The 17534-nt window shown below is 43.7% G+C and overlaps 1 protein-coding gene across 1 annotated transcript; it reads right to left on the reverse strand.

Annotated features, from left to right (window-relative positions):
* Nucleotides 1-1334: 1334 nt before the first annotated feature.
* LOC128713403 (uncharacterized) lies at nucleotides 1335-17148 on the reverse strand. Its single transcript, XM_053808262.1, has 8 exons — nucleotides 15821-17148; nucleotides 15633-15739; nucleotides 7968-8216; nucleotides 6043-6154; nucleotides 3074-3342; nucleotides 2264-2402; nucleotides 1519-1673; nucleotides 1335-1444 (listed from the first exon to the last, which is right to left on the reverse strand). Exons 1-8 carry the CDS (start codon nucleotides 17146-17148, stop codon nucleotides 1335-1337), a joined length of 2469 nt encoding a protein of 822 aa, XP_053664237.1.
* Nucleotides 17149-17534: the final 386 nt, after the last annotated feature.

Here is a 17534-nt window from a genome sequence, read left to right on the forward strand (position 1 = left end):
GCATAAAACATCCCCTAGCGTGTTTGATGTTCGCTTTTGCGGTTCAGTCAAAAAAACCTAGGAACGAAAAATTTCGTTCTATTACCTTATGCTAATTTTTATGCTGAACGCTGCACAGTACGGATTTCATGTGCCTGTACTGGGTATTTGTATTTGTTTTTCTCTGCTGAAGCATTTTTCTTTACTCTTAACGCATACATCTTTTTTTGTGTGTTTAGTGACGCCACGTGTGTGATGCGCACGTGGTTTCTTTTCTTCAAATTTCCAGCAGTACTGGCGGCAGAATAAAAATAATATTTACAATACGCATTCAATCATTCAACTCACAGGCGTGTGAGGGCGTGGAAAACAAAGGCATTCACAACGCGGCGGGATTATACACATATATATCTGGTTATATCTCTACATAACGTACGCACATCGCATCCAGCAGCGTTTGGCGTCTGTCGTCGTTTCGTTTATCTTCCTTGCTAACATTTATGGTTGTGTACCGTGCTAATTGTACAGTTTCACAGAAACGTGTAATTAGCGTATGCGGTAGTACACCGGTACGACTCCGGTCGACTTAAAATCCGTATCGGTACTATGTTCACACATCGCAATCGTAGTTTGGTGATAATAGTTCACTGTCGTTTTATACACACTTGGGTTTTTTGTTGTTGTTCCGCTAGCTTCCTCTCGTGGCATCACTGTTTCATCCCTAAAAGCCACATGGAAACCTTTCCGCGGCACATTCATTACTCTTTTTTCTTTACATCTGGATGCGTTCTTTAAGCGATTATAGTCACTTTTTACATATCACATTTTCACTGCGTGCGCGTGGTTGTGTGCGTTGGTGGCGTCGATTGGTTTTTTTTTTGTTTATTTTTTATGGTACTTTTGTAAGCTTATCTTCCGCTGACTGCGTCTGTACTTCTACTACTGCTGACTTTCGATCCGCTTTTGCTAATTTGAAATAGTCACATTGAAACGGGCAAATGAAAGAGTCTTGGAGACCGAAGGCAGTGTAATAAATATGTGTTTCATAAATAAATCCCACCAGCGGCTGATAGTCGGCAACCTTCTGCATCCTGCGTCGAAGCTCTAGACGTGCATGCACAGTGTGATTCTGTTGAAAGTCGGGCACAAGTTGAACACTTGAAAGACCATTTCGTTTCTCGCTTCCTATTAACGTGTCTTCATTTTAACGTCCATACGACTCATTCTGCACGAAAGCAGTATTCTCTCACGGGCAAGGATTTGTGTCGTGTGACTTGGAATCACTTAATGATGCGGAACGGATATCTCTATCCTTCCGGACGCCCTGTGCTACGGTGCAGGATCTTGCGGGAGGCTTACGTGGAAATTTGTGTGATGTGCGATATCCAATCGACCGTGTTCGCAACCCGATGGTAGATACCCGGTTGACCTCTGGTGGCACAGGAATAGCCCGCGGATACGATGCCTGTTGAAGTGTGAAATCGGCATGGTTAGTGCGGGTGCTTTCGTATCATTTGCTTCATTTACAGCCATACATACCGATCAAATACCATCGGCCAGTCTTCTCGTGCATTAACGGTCCGCCGGAATCACCCTGGCAGGAGTCTTTACCGCCGCCTCGATACCCCGCACACAGCATCTCCGGGTAGATGACAACATTGATACCATTCGAGCGATGCCATCGTTCGCAAACCCTGGTGATGGGCAAAGAGTACGTAGATTTTGTAACACAATTAAGACATTGAGAGAGTTTGATAAATGTATTATAGAGATAACTTCTACTTGGAAAAATTGAGAACCGAATGAAACGTCGCTATTTTCTCTGAAAAAAAAACCCATATTTATACACTCGGAAATCTCGGCTTGACCAAATTTAACTATGGTTGATCAAGACTTATTATTTATTATTTATTTATACTACTTTACTGTGTTTCAATTAGATTAGAAAAATTTTCATTTGCAGTAGTAAAATTTATTTATGTTGCAATTATTTAGTCAAAGTTTTATGTTAATTGAATAATATTTTGAAAAGTTGTGCAACAATAATTAACAATAAAAACGAATACAGGGTGATAACAGTTGTAGCATTTTTTATAAGATTGTTTTCTATAAAGCTTTATACAGCAAGGTTACAGAGCATACGCTATCTGAAAATGTAAGCATGTCATCGTAACATGCAAAGCAAAAGCTCATTTTACTGGTTTCATAACAATATCGTTCTCAGGCGGTTGAATTGAAAAAAATCACCTAAAGTAAAACCAACCATCCTGCTTGTCATACTTACCGATTATCAAGCACCGGGACGTCGACCGCCTGTAGCGTTTTGGGTCTCAGCCGCGAACCGGGATTGAGCGCACCCCAGCCGGCCGCCCAGCCGAACTTTCCTAGGAAATCTTCATTCTTCTCCGGCAAACAGATGGGGGCTGACGTGCACGGAAGTCAGCGAAAAGAAGACATCCCGCATGGGTTTAGCAATGTTCAAAGGGTTGTTGGTGTACGACACAGTGCGATGTTGTTGTTATTGCACGGTTGAAACGAGAAGTTTTGTTTTCGTAAGGGATTCGTTTGATTGTTTGTTTGTTCCGGAAGCGAGATTTCAAGTTGGATAGACAGCACACAGGGTTAGGGTAGATTTTGCAAAACCGAGAAATAGGAAAAACAAATGGTTGGAAGAAAATAGGGATGTAAAAAAATTGCCGATATTACGGTGAAAAATGAAAACGAAACATGAAGAAACTTTTTTCATCAAAACTGGAGAATGGAATCGAGTTCCTTTAAGGGATGCGATGATTGGAAGTTATGATAGAAAAGGATCATGAATGAATCAGCAAAGGCAAAAAAGGATATAGCTACAACATGGAAAGGGTACAGTTTCTTGCCGAGGGTCGGTTTCACTTTTGTTTTTCCTTCGGACCATTCCAGATACGGTGTCCTATTTGGGGGTGAGATTGACCTTTTTTCTCTCCTTTCACTATACCCCATTTCAAATGGATCCGTTATACATTGTTAAATCTGAGGAGAAATAGGGAAGCGTACCCGCACACTCCCGCACACTGAGCAAAAGTGAAACTGACCCCCCGCTGAGAGGTCTTACCGATATGGGGCATAAAGTGCACCGTCCGCTCCAGCGTCAGTACGGCCACATCGAACCGATCGGCCTGGGGTGTGAACTTAAAGTACGGATGCACGTTGATCGTCCGCACGCCGAAGGTGTAGGCTGGCAGGGGCTCGACCGCCGAGTTGATCACGTAGTCGCCGAGGGTCACGTGCACCTGCCGTGGGGTCGCTCGCGCAACGCAGTGGCCCGCGGTCACCACGTGACGGCGCGAAATCAGCGAACCACCACATCTGGAAAGCATAGACCTGTGTTTTTATAGCGTGTCGGAAAGAAAGGTGCAGCAGAACCCATAGCCATCACGTTGGGGTGAGGGAAAAATGGGAAGAGGGGAAGGGAAAGATTGGGACAGGAAATTGGTAAATGGGGAAAAAAGCGATCACGATCGGTCACGCACACAAGATCGGAGAAATACGCGGTGAACGGGATTCGATCGTGAAGCGAAAGGAGAATCATTGCAACATTGAGTGCGGAGTGCGTTCGAGTACACGAAGAGTAGTGGGCATAGAATCCAATGAAACATTGAACATAATTGGTACAACGGAACAATAATAGATAGGATTGTGAAATTGTTCAACAAACAAATAAAAGGACAGCAAGTAATCCGACAACATCCCAACAGAGGATGTGAGTGAGAAGAGTAAAGATAAAGACAGAAAGGTGACAGACACAAGGGAAGGAAAACAAAAAATCGAACAAAAATATGTTAGAGGATTAGTGAATGATTAGTAACAGCAACAACATACTGATTAAGGGCGATAAGGAAACAAAAACACAACGTCCACGAGTTTTTGAAGAGGAATCGACTTCTAGTGGAAACAACGATGAGGTATGAGAAGAAATCGCAAACCATCACGACTGCGACGACAACGACGAAGATGGCGCTGGTGATTCCCGATACTGGTGAGAGTTAATTAGTGGTTATGTTAATGAAATTTTCCTCTTCAATTGGCAGCTGCACAACATGGGTGGGTACCGGTGCTGGAGGCATCATTTTTGAACCATTGTTGTACATCGTCGTACCGTAATTGTTGACGTCCACCGCGATAGCTCAAGACTCTTGAAGGTTCTATCGTCTAGGGATTGGCTACATCATCTTCGGATGGTGATTATGCTTTTTTACCACTTTGATTACGTCGTTTTATCTTCAGTGCATAAAGTGAAAGTTATCCTTACGATATGGCACCCCGGTGGGCCGCGATGTCGACTGATGCATCTTTAGTAGATTGGCTAACTATAAACTATCATAAATGCTGTGGAAGTTTATAATCATGCGTATGTTAGGACAAGATATTACTGTATTAGTTAAATATTACATGACAAAACATCCGAATCAGAATTTGGGACGGAGAGACGAGGAAATTTCAGCACAGTTTTGAGAACAATATTCTCCTTATTTGAAACACAGGCAAATACAATGCTGTCATGTTGAGAAATATCTATAGTAGAGCTATAGAAGAGAGTGGTATGATTTCAACAGTTTTTTTACTACAAAATTTAAGAATCCGTCACATGAGCCCTATTGATAATGAGATTACCTCCTAAGACATGCGTCAGTAGTTGTAGGTTGACTATGTCGACTTTTTATAGCAAGGGATAACAATCGTTTGCGAAGGTTAAGTATGACAACGTAAGTAATAATTGTGCAAAAATAAAATTTATCAAACAAAGTAAAAACTGTAAATATCAAAGAAATTAATATAATTAGACGACCTTTAATCCAAACAACTATTTCTGTAGGATTATTTGGCAATCGGACTGTTTGCATCAGCTAGTCCTATCCGATTCTCTTTCACGAAGCATCGGACAAAAGGTTGTTTGCTTTGAAATTGTGCTGCTATTTTTATTTGTTCATCTTTAAACTAACTTTACTCCGTGTTTGCTTACACTGATGATCTCATCGAGATGATACACGCGACCAACAGTTTACCGACTATAAATCAAATATCAAAGGGGAAAGCCTGCTTCACTCTGAATATCTTCCGGGGTTTGGTGTTTTAGGGGGGAAAATATTTTAGTTGCTCGCAGCGTTCGATGCAATCGAAATTGTTTACTTAATTGAAGTAATTTTCTACCGAATCAACTTGCTTCCACCGTTACACGAAGACATTTGGGTAAGACAGTGTTCGGCATCATTTTCATCGCTTTCTCATCCACCCAAAATATCTTGAGCGGGTGTGGAGAGTGCAAACAAACAAGCAGCCGTAACCAAATGCAAATGAAGTCTTTCGATGGCACAAGACAACCATTTTGCAGTAAATCCGTGTCAGCTGACTTACGGTGTGTATGCTTCCTCTCGTTTCCCATGGGCCTCTCGCAGTGATACCGCACCCGCACTGTCCCACATTCATTTGTGTGTCCTACCCGGGAGCTACATCTCACTAGCTGGCCAGCTTCCGGGATACCAAACACTCCATACTGGTGTAGCAGATTTGGCTGAACTTATTCGGCCACCGTAAGCGTGGGCGCGCCAGTGTATAGAGCTAACGCACTCGAAACTTTCGATTTCCGTACCTGTGTGCTGTTCACTTTCTTCTCGCAGCATCCGCAGTGGCGGTGAGTGAAAGATTTCACTCGCACAGAGGTAGCAAACTAAACCAAAACCCGAAATCGGTGTCAGAAGCCATTTTACATGGTTTCGCGCATGTGGGTCATGTAAAGGTGGCTGGCCCTGTCAGATGGTAGAGTTGACATTATTTTCTCCCAGGGCTTCTGTCTCGTACTGATCGCAGAGAAGATGGAATACATGAGGAAGTAGGCGAAAGGCAACAATTTCGCATGTCCCGAAATGGAGCAAAAGTGCATTACCATAAATCTTGTGACCGGGTTAGGCGACACTTACAAAGACACATACAAAGACGGGTTAAAGACACATATAGTCCCTGGATGGACAAATGGAGGACGATTGGGCCTTTACAACCGGGGCTTAAAAGAAAGGACAACGTTACCTCGAGGAACCTATCCGGATGTACGCTTGCCATGGGAAGGAGCCGAATCCAGCATCATCTCCACCGACGATCCGCCGCTGGGCTGTCTGCTTTGCTAACGATATTCCGCAACCTGTGCTCCCCAAGGGCGTTTGGAGAAAATAAAGAAATGGAACGAAAACGATAAAGGATGAAGTGAGTTTAGATTCCATCGGAGGGTTTATTTATTTGGAAGATTAAAATGTCTTCACAGAAAACAGCAAGCTTTTGTCTGCTCAGAGAGTGTGCGTGGGAAGATAGAACAAACAGAGGAAACAAACAGTAAGGCCAATCAATAACGAAGATAGTAATTTTTTTGTGAGCCATAAGAAACCTTAACAATACAGAAGATAGATGTCGGTCAGTTAGGGACGTGAGCGTTGCTATAGTGTAGTTTGTTGGAGTTCCAATGGGATGTTCTGTGTACATGTGAATTAAGTAAGATGTTTGTTAATTGAATAATCAAATGTTATTTGCAAAACCAAATGGATGATTTCGGCGAACAGATTATTTACATAAAATAAGTCAACATTGGAAAAGGAAGTTATAAAGGGGTAAGGATTAGGAATTTATTGATATTTACAAACTTAAACGTTCCGAACAGTTTCAACCATTTGTACATTATTTGTGTTGAATATAGGAATAGGCTAATTAACCAATAATAATGCACTCAAATATTGTATTAGAATTGTGTTTAACGGCAGAAGAGCTAGTTCTCCACATTGAGGATAGATTGAATGGTTCGAATATCAAAATTAAAAATTTGACTCTAATCTGACTCTGAATCGGATAAATAAACAAAAAACGATGAAACATTTTGATGCTGTTTGAAATATAATACTTCAACGCACACAACACTTAGACCATCTGTTGTGCCAATGGCTGAAAACCCCATAACATCATCACACTTTGGCACGTGAAAGTAATTTCAAGCGATGTACTGCACGATCGCGCTGACCAACACCCGCTGACCAACTGTGATCAACCCTTTGCCACAATTACTGCCATTACCGAGTGGTGGCGGTATGGAGGATGAAGTTGCAGGTGAGAGCAAAAGAAAACTTTCCTTGTTAGATAACCAACAGCGCTGCCTAAATCGCTATCTTTACCCTAAAGTGATGTCAAATCGGTTTCATTACTGCTGCACTGCGATTGAGACACTCACCCGCCAATGCGTTCACGTAATGGCGCCTCGAACGGGCATCGGGAAGTTTCGAAAAGTTGATAGAGTGAAACGAAAAGTCGAAATGGTTATGTTTCTTGGCGGCTGACATGGGGAGCTTACTTAAACCCTGCTTCAGCTCGACATCGATTTTAAAGAACTAATGAGAGACACATTGATGTTTCATTTGTCTGCTCATGCAATGTCCTTAATGGAGGACACATTTTGGTGACTGTAATTGAGAAGGGCTTATTCAACATCCGATGGCTTAATTAAGGGGTTGTATTAACTTCGTCGCATAATAGCGAAAACACAATTGGCATTAATCGTTCTTACACTATTTTGTCTCCATCCATCTCATAACCACATGCAACCCAACCGTGTCCATCACGTTCCAGAGATCTCCTTGTGTTTTAATGTGAGTGAAATCTCCAAATCCACCTGATCATATGGGATGTTGTTTGTTAAACTTCTTTCTACTGTTGTCATGTGTCACTGGCAACCGTAGGGATCGTGGAATCGTGCGAAACTCTAAATCCATACACAAGGACACCATTACGTAGCCGGGAATCTTTTTGTTGCGTGAATCGGGAAGGATGCAGTTTGGGTGTGTTGGGTGTATGTGAGATATGAAACAGGAAATCGGTACTAATACATAACGAGGCAAACTCAAACTCGAACCCCAAAGCTAACGTCACACACAGCACGGTGCAATTTTGTTTAGGTTGTTTGTTGGCACACTCACTGGGATCATTCTGCACCGGACCGTACTCAAGGGCGGGCACGTTCGTGAGGTCGACGGCGGTACTCGCATCGATGCCGATGTTGGCCGATTTGGCCGTCCGATGGCAGCAACCCTTCAGCATTCCGCCGCACGTTCCCTGCAGCAAACCGCCGGACATCCAGCAGAGCAGGAAGAACTCGCACGTACCGCCCTCGTGCTGGCACTGCAGTTCGCTTCTGACACCGCGATTGTTACCACCGTCACCACCGACTAGATTGAAGTCCGGGAGTTAGTTAATGTTGTGATGCTGGTGTTTGTTTTTTGTCTGTTGTCGCGATGTAGTGAGACACGTGATTTGTCGTCCGTATTCAGCAGCACCGAGCAAATAGTGATCTATTGTTGCTTTTGCTTTTTTAATTTTTTCTAACCTTATTTTGTAGGAGTTTTTGTGCATATTAGGAATTAGTAGCCATTTCTGAATAGCTTTCGAAGGGAATCGAAAACAGAGATAGATTATTATCCATCCTTCATATTGTGTGTTCTGTGTAAATTGTAACTGACTTCATAAAAAACCTCTTGTCAGAATGCTTCGCATGTCGGTGAGGGGAGAAAGCTTTGCATAGAATTGCTGTCAGCGTGTATTTGCTAAAGGATTCCACTTCTATTTCTAAACAGTCTACTTCTAGTTGAAAAGAATTCATAAATGGTCGACACTCCAATTATTGCAGTATTATTTATTGACACCTCGTATTATGTCACATTCCCTTCCATGACTTATTTGATCTTTAATCGGATATTTATGAACAAAATTAGAGGGTGTGTGATCTATGAATCTGATTCTGTTCTTTGATAGTTGGGTTTTCAACGTTTAAAATTTAAGTTGTAGAACTATTCTTCAAATAAAACAATGCTTCACGGTTTCAATCTAATACAAGAACATTCACAAAAAGTAATACGAATGGAGGACCTACCATTGTTCAGTTGAAAACCTACGCAAAAAATATGAATAGTTTAGAATAACTTGAAAGATTATTTGCTCGGTGCTGCAGGCGTTTCATGTGTTCCTTTGACGGTCGTCGTACGATGTAAAAACATCCCAACGAAGGATAAATTATTCGCAGTACGACCTAAACATTTCCCAATATTCCAACGGATCGAATATGTCTGCTTGGGAAGATGACGTAGCATTAGACAATGCATAATCATTGCTTAGATAAAACCGGTTCGTTGTGTTACAATTCCCTTGGCGAATGGTAAAAACATAAACAAACAAACATACGCACACACACATGGACTGGAGGCATCCCATCGCTTCCCTGCGTTCGGTCCATACAGTTGAATGCCCGGCCTGTTCGATTATACGGAACATTGCGCGTCCATTCGTTCATTCGTGCGTGCATTCGCAAAGGAAATGTACAAGCTTGATGGCCGATGGGTTTCATATTACGTAAACCGCTTTGCTTCGCTTGCCCCACCACCAACCATCTTTCGCACCATCTCTTCATCCTCATCGCAGCCTGTGCGTCCTTCTTGTGTTACCTTCTTCATGTAGGGTCAAACAACCGCTCACTTTCCGCGACGCCGTATCGTCACCGTTGCTTCCTTTCACGAATCACTCTCACTTTCATTTGCTGTAGGGTTACTCTTTTTCCATTCCATCTGCTGGCCGGGCCACAAATCGGACCGGCACCGATTTTTTTTTCTTTACTGACCCTTCCGCGAGGTGCCCATTCCGCGGAGACCGGTTCTTCCGAGCCTAGCACTATCTAGTTTGGTACGGATCATCAGGGATGGTGTCCAGAGATGACAAGCAGTCTTGGCTTCGCACGTGCACGAACAAAGGGGTTGGTGGAGGAGACGGAATGGACTCAGATTGGGTTGCCATTTGTTTTTGATTAATTTTCTTTGAACCGTAGGGGAATAAGAACATTGTAAAGCGAGTTTACAAGTTTACAAGATAATCGACTTAATTTGGCAAAGTCTAAGCTTTTGAGCTTTTCAAGATGAACTAGAACGTTTTTGCCTAAAAAACAAGAAATCCCTTCCCTTTTTATAGGAAATTCTGTAAGTTAAACTCGATTCTCAGTTTCTCAAGTATCTCAGTTTACGCATTAACTAAGATTTCAGTGTATCAGTCAATAAATGTTAGAACAGAATTAAGTTCAACTAACAAAAGTTCCAAAAATTCAGGAAGAATTCCATCTCTATGTTAACATGCTACAGTTCAACTTGAAAAAAAAAATCAGCATTTATTCAGCTTTTACCATTTGAACTTGAATACCCTGTAACGTAGATAAAAATCCATGTTCGTCGAATGTCCTTAGAAAAATGAAGAATAATAACATAACTCAATGTTCGTATTTTCTCTTTACAGCAATACTGCAAGTAAGGCGTGACGTAATGCAACAAAGCATTATTTTATGCTTCCTTCTGATTGATTTTAATCTCCGCTCAATCACAATAAAATCATTAACGAATAGCAATTTAAGCTTCGACCTTGTCATAAACCGGTAGCTCCCTGCTAAATGCGAACCCTCTTTGCGGGGATGCAATTTCGCAAAGTATAGGGTTTTATCACTTTTGCACCGATCGCGTACCACATCGTGGCGCAGCCGTTAGTCGAAAGGCGCTTAAACGCTGTGTTGTTCACTTAAAGAGCGAAAGTTTAATTAAGTTTTATAACGATCGAAAGAAAACGGGAGAGAGCAAAAAAACAGATAACGCTGCAAAAATGCATCCATTTCTCTTCCCCATTCCATTAAATAGTAGAGAGGAAAAAAACAGGCAACCAGCACACTATTCTCCATCACCGATAACGACCCATTTCCTTCCCGGCCTGAGGGTTTACACAACGCGAAGGAAACTGTGCCGAACGGATGTTAAGTACCGCGTGCCACAAGTGCCAGTTGTTCCCGATGGTCCCCGACGACCAGAGAGCGGTGTATTTATTTATTTATTATCATAGGTTTTTCCTCGAACCCTTCCGCGAAAGGCGTTTCGGCTCGAAATCGTGACAAATGCCCTCGGGACAGCACAGCAAACATTATGCAATCGTACGGCAAAAAATAGCGAAGGCAGGAGCCGGAGTGTGTAAAGGCAAGGATATAACAACCCGCAAGCAACGGGATTGCAGCACGTTCGATTGCGATGCGTCAGTCGCGTTGTTTATGTGGTCGAATGGCGCCGAAGTTCCGGAACTGTGAATCGCTAATTTGTACCCCGCTAGGTTATTTTGTGCGCCAGCATGATGCTGCGTGCCTACCCGCCGTGATTAAAGCTTAAGCATTTCACCAAAGGTTTTGAAGGAGGAAGTAATGTAAATGGAGGTTGAGAATCAATTTTCGAAGGTGTTTCAATTCGTTCCCCTTGTTACACTATCTGAACCTTCTGAGAAGGAATATAAAAGTTTTACGATTAAGGTAAATTTGTCTACGATCCTAGAATCCGTTTATTTACAATACAATCGAATTACTCACATCTTGAAATTAACTTTTATTTTTGATCGTTAATTTTTTATGATAGTTAAAAAGATAAAAATTGAATATAAATAATTTTCTGCTGCATTCAGCTTAACTTAAGCTGGCTATCAAAAAAAAAATAAGTTTTAAAATTAATGAAATGGTAGATGATTACTGATAAATAGATGGCCCAGAACATTATTACTATAACATAAAATTGGGTACATAAGCCCTCTTTGGTAAGCTAATCTTTACAAACATTGGAGGACTAAAGTGCTTAATAAACTTTTAGGCCCTCTAGGAAATTCAATCCAATAAGCTCAATTTAGTGAAATCGTAAATGCCCTTTTGCAATATGGTTCACATCATTGTGTGTATGTTGAAGTGCAACATAAAATGCGCTCGCTTTCACCTAATCGCATTTCATACCAATCTGCATCGTGTGAAAAGCTATCCATTACCAATAGCATCACTGGACGACTTTTTAACGATTTTCCAACGCCATTACGGGTCCCGCCATTACAGTCTTGCACATTGGTTGCACCCTTCGGTTGGGACCGTTGGTACGTGTTGGGGCCACTCTTGGTGCAATTTGAGATTTGCTAAATTTTTTATATCTCGTCATCACCACCCAATCTCACGTTGCACCCTTTTATGAGCTGGAGCAAAATTAAATTTGTTCATTTTCCACGGACCTGCCAAACTGAACGAAGCATGGAGCATGGGGGTGTGCTTTGAAATCCATAAATTGTTGGGATTTTGTTTCTGCTTCTGTTCTGCCCTGAAGAGTGCGTAGGGAAAATAACCCAACGTTTGCTTCAGAAGCCGAAACATGGGCCGAAAAACAACTAGAATTCAACTCCAACATGTCAGAATAACTTACATTGCGATGATGACGCGCGTTACCATTCCGGCGTTCGTCGACGACCCACGGCCGGCAAGATGGCACACCGTCCAAAAGCATTACGCAACGACACGCAGACAAAAAAGCAAAGCTGAAACAAACAGCAAGCAAGCAAACAAACAAAAAAACTACAGCCCGATAAAAGCTTTACGATTTATTGTTGCGCGTCGTTCATTATGTTTTTATGTAGCACTTTGTTCCAGTTAGCCTCTCGGCCAGCAGCGACGATGGCCTGCGGCGATGGTCTTGGCAGGCATGCGGACCATTCTCCTTCCATCCTCAACCTCTTTCTGACCGGATTCTGCTGTTGGTGTTTCGGCAAGGTTTTTTAGGGAGGACTTCCATGAAGTCCACAGTTGGTTCGCCAAAGCCCGATGCGAAGTGTATTTGGATAATTTAATAAGCGACTCGTTTCGATTCAAAGCCTTATCACGCCCCGCGATCTCCACAGGCTTGGTGGTGGAGATGATTACATGACGCTCCAAAACCGGTAGCGTGTGGCGCGGTGGTTGGCAAACCTCGGAGGAAAGAGCAGTGAGGAAAATTTCACCGGAAAAATCAATAAGTCCAAACGGTAGCCATCCGAACTAAACAGCGCCACAAAGAGTAGAGCGAGAGGAGAAGGAAAAACAAGATAAGACAGAAAGCGAATCAGGTAAAAACCTGCTCGCCAACAAACATCGGAAGCAGCCAATTTACGGGGAGGACGCAAAAGGAATCGAATTGGGCCCGATGGTGCGATAATACACATCCGGGCGTGAACACATGTCGTGAGGAGCCAGGGTGCTCAGCCTCACCACCAGCCACAGCATCTCATACATTTCCACCGTGGCAGCAGCTGATAACGCTGCCGATGACATAATCAGTCACGATTTCGATGAAGAAGAAGCAAAAAAAAAAACGCAACCCCGGAACCAGTTTCCAAGATACGCGAATGGACCGCAAGGAGGGAGTGATTTTGTTTTGCTTCTCCACTACTTCACCAACGCGTTGGTCGAATGGTGGTGTCGCGTCATCGGCGACAAAATAGCAACTTTCACTCCATATTTTACTCCACCGAAACCGAGCGAAATGGACCTCGCTGTGGATGGGCGGTTTGCCAGCGTACCATCCACACTGCACGACATGCACGACTCGTATCCGGAGACTAAGTGCATCCGTTGCAGCGAGACGTCACGTTGAATGTCACGAGAATGGTCCAACCCGGGAGACGTGGAAATGCATTACATGCCGATGCGATGGGAGTAGATGCGCCTTGCCAGCAAAGTGCTTTGTTTCATAGAGCGTTAATCGCGATGCAAGATCGTTTTGCATCTTGCGAAGAAACGTAAGATAGGTATATGGTGTAATAGAGGAAGCAGTAAAAGTGCAGTTGAGCTTTAAAGGGCTAACGATGGTCCATTCTGCAAATGGCGAAGTGAAGTTTACTCTTTCGCGGAATAAAAGATCTGAAAGGAAGCTGATTACTCGGAAGATTTTCTTTATGATTTGATAAGTGTAGACAAGAAAAGAGTCTTTCATTTTTTTTTGATTCTGGATGCTTCTGGAACATCCTGGACGATTGCGGAACTATTTTTATCGAGATAATTGATGTAATTTGACATGTTCCAAAATGAAGAAATAAAATTAATGAAAGCCTCCAATTATGAAAGTTTCTAAATTATTAAACTTCAAAATTACACTCTTCTTCAAACAGTTGGTAAATCTTAAGTCATTCCGCAAACAACAACCAACTGCGGTTAAAATTGGAAACAAATCGTTTCTTTGTTACCAAACAACACATCTATAAAGCGCTCAGCCAATGTTTGCCGTTTGCCCGTTGAAAAGTGTACCCATTTAATGTAAACCACTAAACAATCGAATGTTTCTTTGTGTTTGTTTTTGTTATTACTGTCTATTTTTTTTTTTTTGGTTGGTTTCGCTCTTTTCATCCCGACCGTGCGGCGTTGTTCATCCATCCGGCCGAAACGAATGCGGAGAAAGTATTTTAAGTGTAGCAATATAACGCCTTTCGCGCGGGTCCGTGCTTTAAGCAATCTGCTGCCACCATCCGCATGCAGCACGGACCCGTCTGGACGTTCAGGAGGGGGGTTTTTAGTATGGCGTTGTGTAAGAAATCATCAGACGGAAAAGCCACCAAAACTCGTGCAACCCACCGAACCACCCGCTGCACGCGCTGGGCCAATACACAAAGTTCACGCCATTTGCGATCGCTCACCCGAGGAAAAGCCCGAACCTCCTGTACGTACATGTGCGTCTTCCACGGTAACACCATTTTACGAGGTGGAAAGATTAAGCTACAAAGATTAATTTTCTCTTGGGAACTTGGGTAGAACGGGAGCTCGCTTGAGGGGAGGGTTTTGTGGGTGAAACGGGGGCGATTTTTCGCGTTTGGAAAATGAAAACTTAGGCGCGGATTTTTCATGCTTCTCGGTGGTAGTAAGTTGATCGCTGAAAAAAAACTGGGCTACCAAAATTAAGGGAGTTTCGTGCAAAGCTCACCACATATGAATTACTATATTTACAAATTCATACGGAGGTGGTAGACTGGTTGGCTGTAACCTATTTTCCTTCCATTGCATATAAAAGGATTTGTAATGTCGTTTCGCTCTGGTTCTAATGCAGCTTTTCGGCACTGTGTTGCTACCGTGTTACGACCGGCATCGAATAATCTCCATGGGGAGCAGTAAGTCCGTTGCCTGTTTAGGTAGTTAAAGTTCGTTTTCTATACACTTTACAATGCTGAAACGCAGCTTAAGCACAAATGGATCGAAAAAAAGCGTTTACAAATAGTAAGAAACACCCTTTTCTCGTCTATGGTTGATGAAAATGATTCATGAGAATACGAGTAGTGAAATTATTTACCAATGATGAATGAACGATGAGGAAGTATCGTAAGAGGGAGCATTGAGATTTCTTCATGTACAGTCTTTAAGGAAACGATAGCGATAAACTAACCAAGAGTATGGATGAGATGAGGTGATGCGTAGTATGGTCCTGATCTGAAGCCACAACCCATTACAGTCATCTGTAGAATCTGTACACCCAAGACGGACACCCTGACCAAGAGTTTAGAAAGAATGAGTCAAAACACTGGATGAAAATGACACAGAATACATTCTTTAAGTTGCACGTCGGTTCGTGTGCTTGTTTCGCGGTGTAAGAAACAGCAATCGGAACAGGGCGTGGACAACCCGCTTCCAAAGAAACGCATCAAGTAAGGAGACAGAGTGAGAACTAAACAAAAGCCAAGAGAGGACTGGAAAAGAGCACACGCAAAATGAAAGTTGGAGAGAGAATCGCTAGTAGGCGGTCGACACTTACCACGATCTTTGCTGGTCGTCGCCGGTTCATCGTTGATGTCGTCCTGGTTGAACTCGTTCCGCACATCCTGGATAGCGGCCAGCTCGTTCAACCCAAAGTTCTGGTCCCTGTGGGTCACGGAACGGTAACGAAACACGCTATTTCGGACTACGCAAAAACAATATGGCGCTAAGGCCGAGGATACTTACCGAAAGACGACATTGTCTACCCCGAACCCGGAGGGACCGGAGGCGAGATCACCCTGCGGAAAGACGACACGTGGCGAGCGGGTCTTCCACAGGGGCTGGTAGATCTTCTGGTTTGGCTCGGTGTATAGCTTTGCCGGGAAGTAGGGTGGAGCCCGGTTGGGTTGGTAAGGGCTGTCGGTGTAGTAGGTCGGATCAAACGTGCGGAAGTTTTTGCCCTCGCCAAAATCACCGAATGGACGCTGGATGGCTGTTACTGGGCCTGCAACATCACCGAACTTTGTGACATCGTCCCGGAATGGTTGCTTGACATTCACGTTGCCCGGGAACTCGATCAGACGACTTGGCCGGGGAAGAGACTCAGCTGGGCGTAGATCAATCGGTGTTGGTCGATTGAAATCCCGGAAATAACGGTTGGCGTACAAACTACGCGAGAACTCATCTGGACCACGACCGTCGTGCACGGTCTCGCTATCTACCGGTCCATACTCGTCGGCGGTACTGACAGGTTGCTGAAACAAACCCAAGTTATCGCCCAATGTAAGACTTTCCTCACTGTATCCTTGGGGTGTGAATCCTGTAGCTGCTTTTAGTGGTCCCGGGAATTGAATACCAGATCGCCGAGCTCCAATGACGGGTGTATCGGAACGCGAATACTCGCCACCTTCATGTCCATGATCTTGGTCATGGTTTAGTTTGGAGGTCGTGTCTGGAACCTCTGGTTCATCATTATCAGTATCTTTCGGTGGTCGACTAGGACCAACAGGTTTCAGTTCGGAAGGTATTGGCTGGGCCTCTTCCCGGTAGAAATAACTGATCGGAATGATCTTGTATCGATGTTGGCGCTGTGCACGACTCACATTCTGATAGGTGGGTTCTTGTTCTGGAGAGGGCAGCACAGATGCACCTGGCTGCTGTTCCAGTGCCAACCCAGCATCTGCAGCCACCTCATCCGAGCGACGCATCTGAAAGGCTTTCGAACGACGTCGCTGTATGCCGGCCCCATTCTGTGGCTGTTGCGCAGCATCCGCTAACCGAAATGCCCCAAACGTACTCTGCAGATGGCGACTGTTCGGTGTTCGGCTGTCGATGTATCGGATGTTGTCCACGCGCGAAAACAGCTGATGCGGGACGAGCAGGTTCCGTGCCGGAATGTTCCGACCCGTACTCCACGGACTGATCTGTTCGATGCGCAGCCCAAGCTCGGGATTGGTGAAGGAGCGTACCTGTGCGTTTAGCTTGTTGCTCTTACTGGTCGGTGACTCGATCGCATGGGCTAGCAGTATACCGGCAACGATCGTAAGGAGTCTCCATTTGGTGGGTCCTAACATTTTACCTCATTCGTGAACACACACACAACCCGCCAAAGGATACACGCACACGGCCCTGTACGCGACACCACAATCACTCGCCCACACACGCACACACACACACACACACGCACTAAAGTCGCGAGACACGACTAACGAATGGAATTGCGGGGGTTTTGTCGCACAGGGATCGAATCGTTCGTTTCTTCTGGCGGGTTGCGAGTCGCGGATCGCGGAGTTGATCTTTCACGGTGCACTATTCTTTGATCTCCATTTATTTGAGGTTATTGCTATAACAAAAACGATACGAGATTATTATTTTAAAAACTGTCAAAAAATAATTGTTCAAAATTGGTAGCATGTTTTGAGAATTACTTAGATCATAGAGAACGTTTTTTATAGCAATT

The sequence above is a fragment of the Anopheles marshallii genome, chromosome 3, assembly GCF_943734725.1.
Source record: "Anopheles marshallii chromosome 3, idAnoMarsDA_429_01, whole genome shotgun sequence".
Classification (NCBI taxonomy): domain Eukaryota; kingdom Metazoa; phylum Arthropoda; class Insecta; order Diptera; family Culicidae; genus Anopheles; species Anopheles marshallii.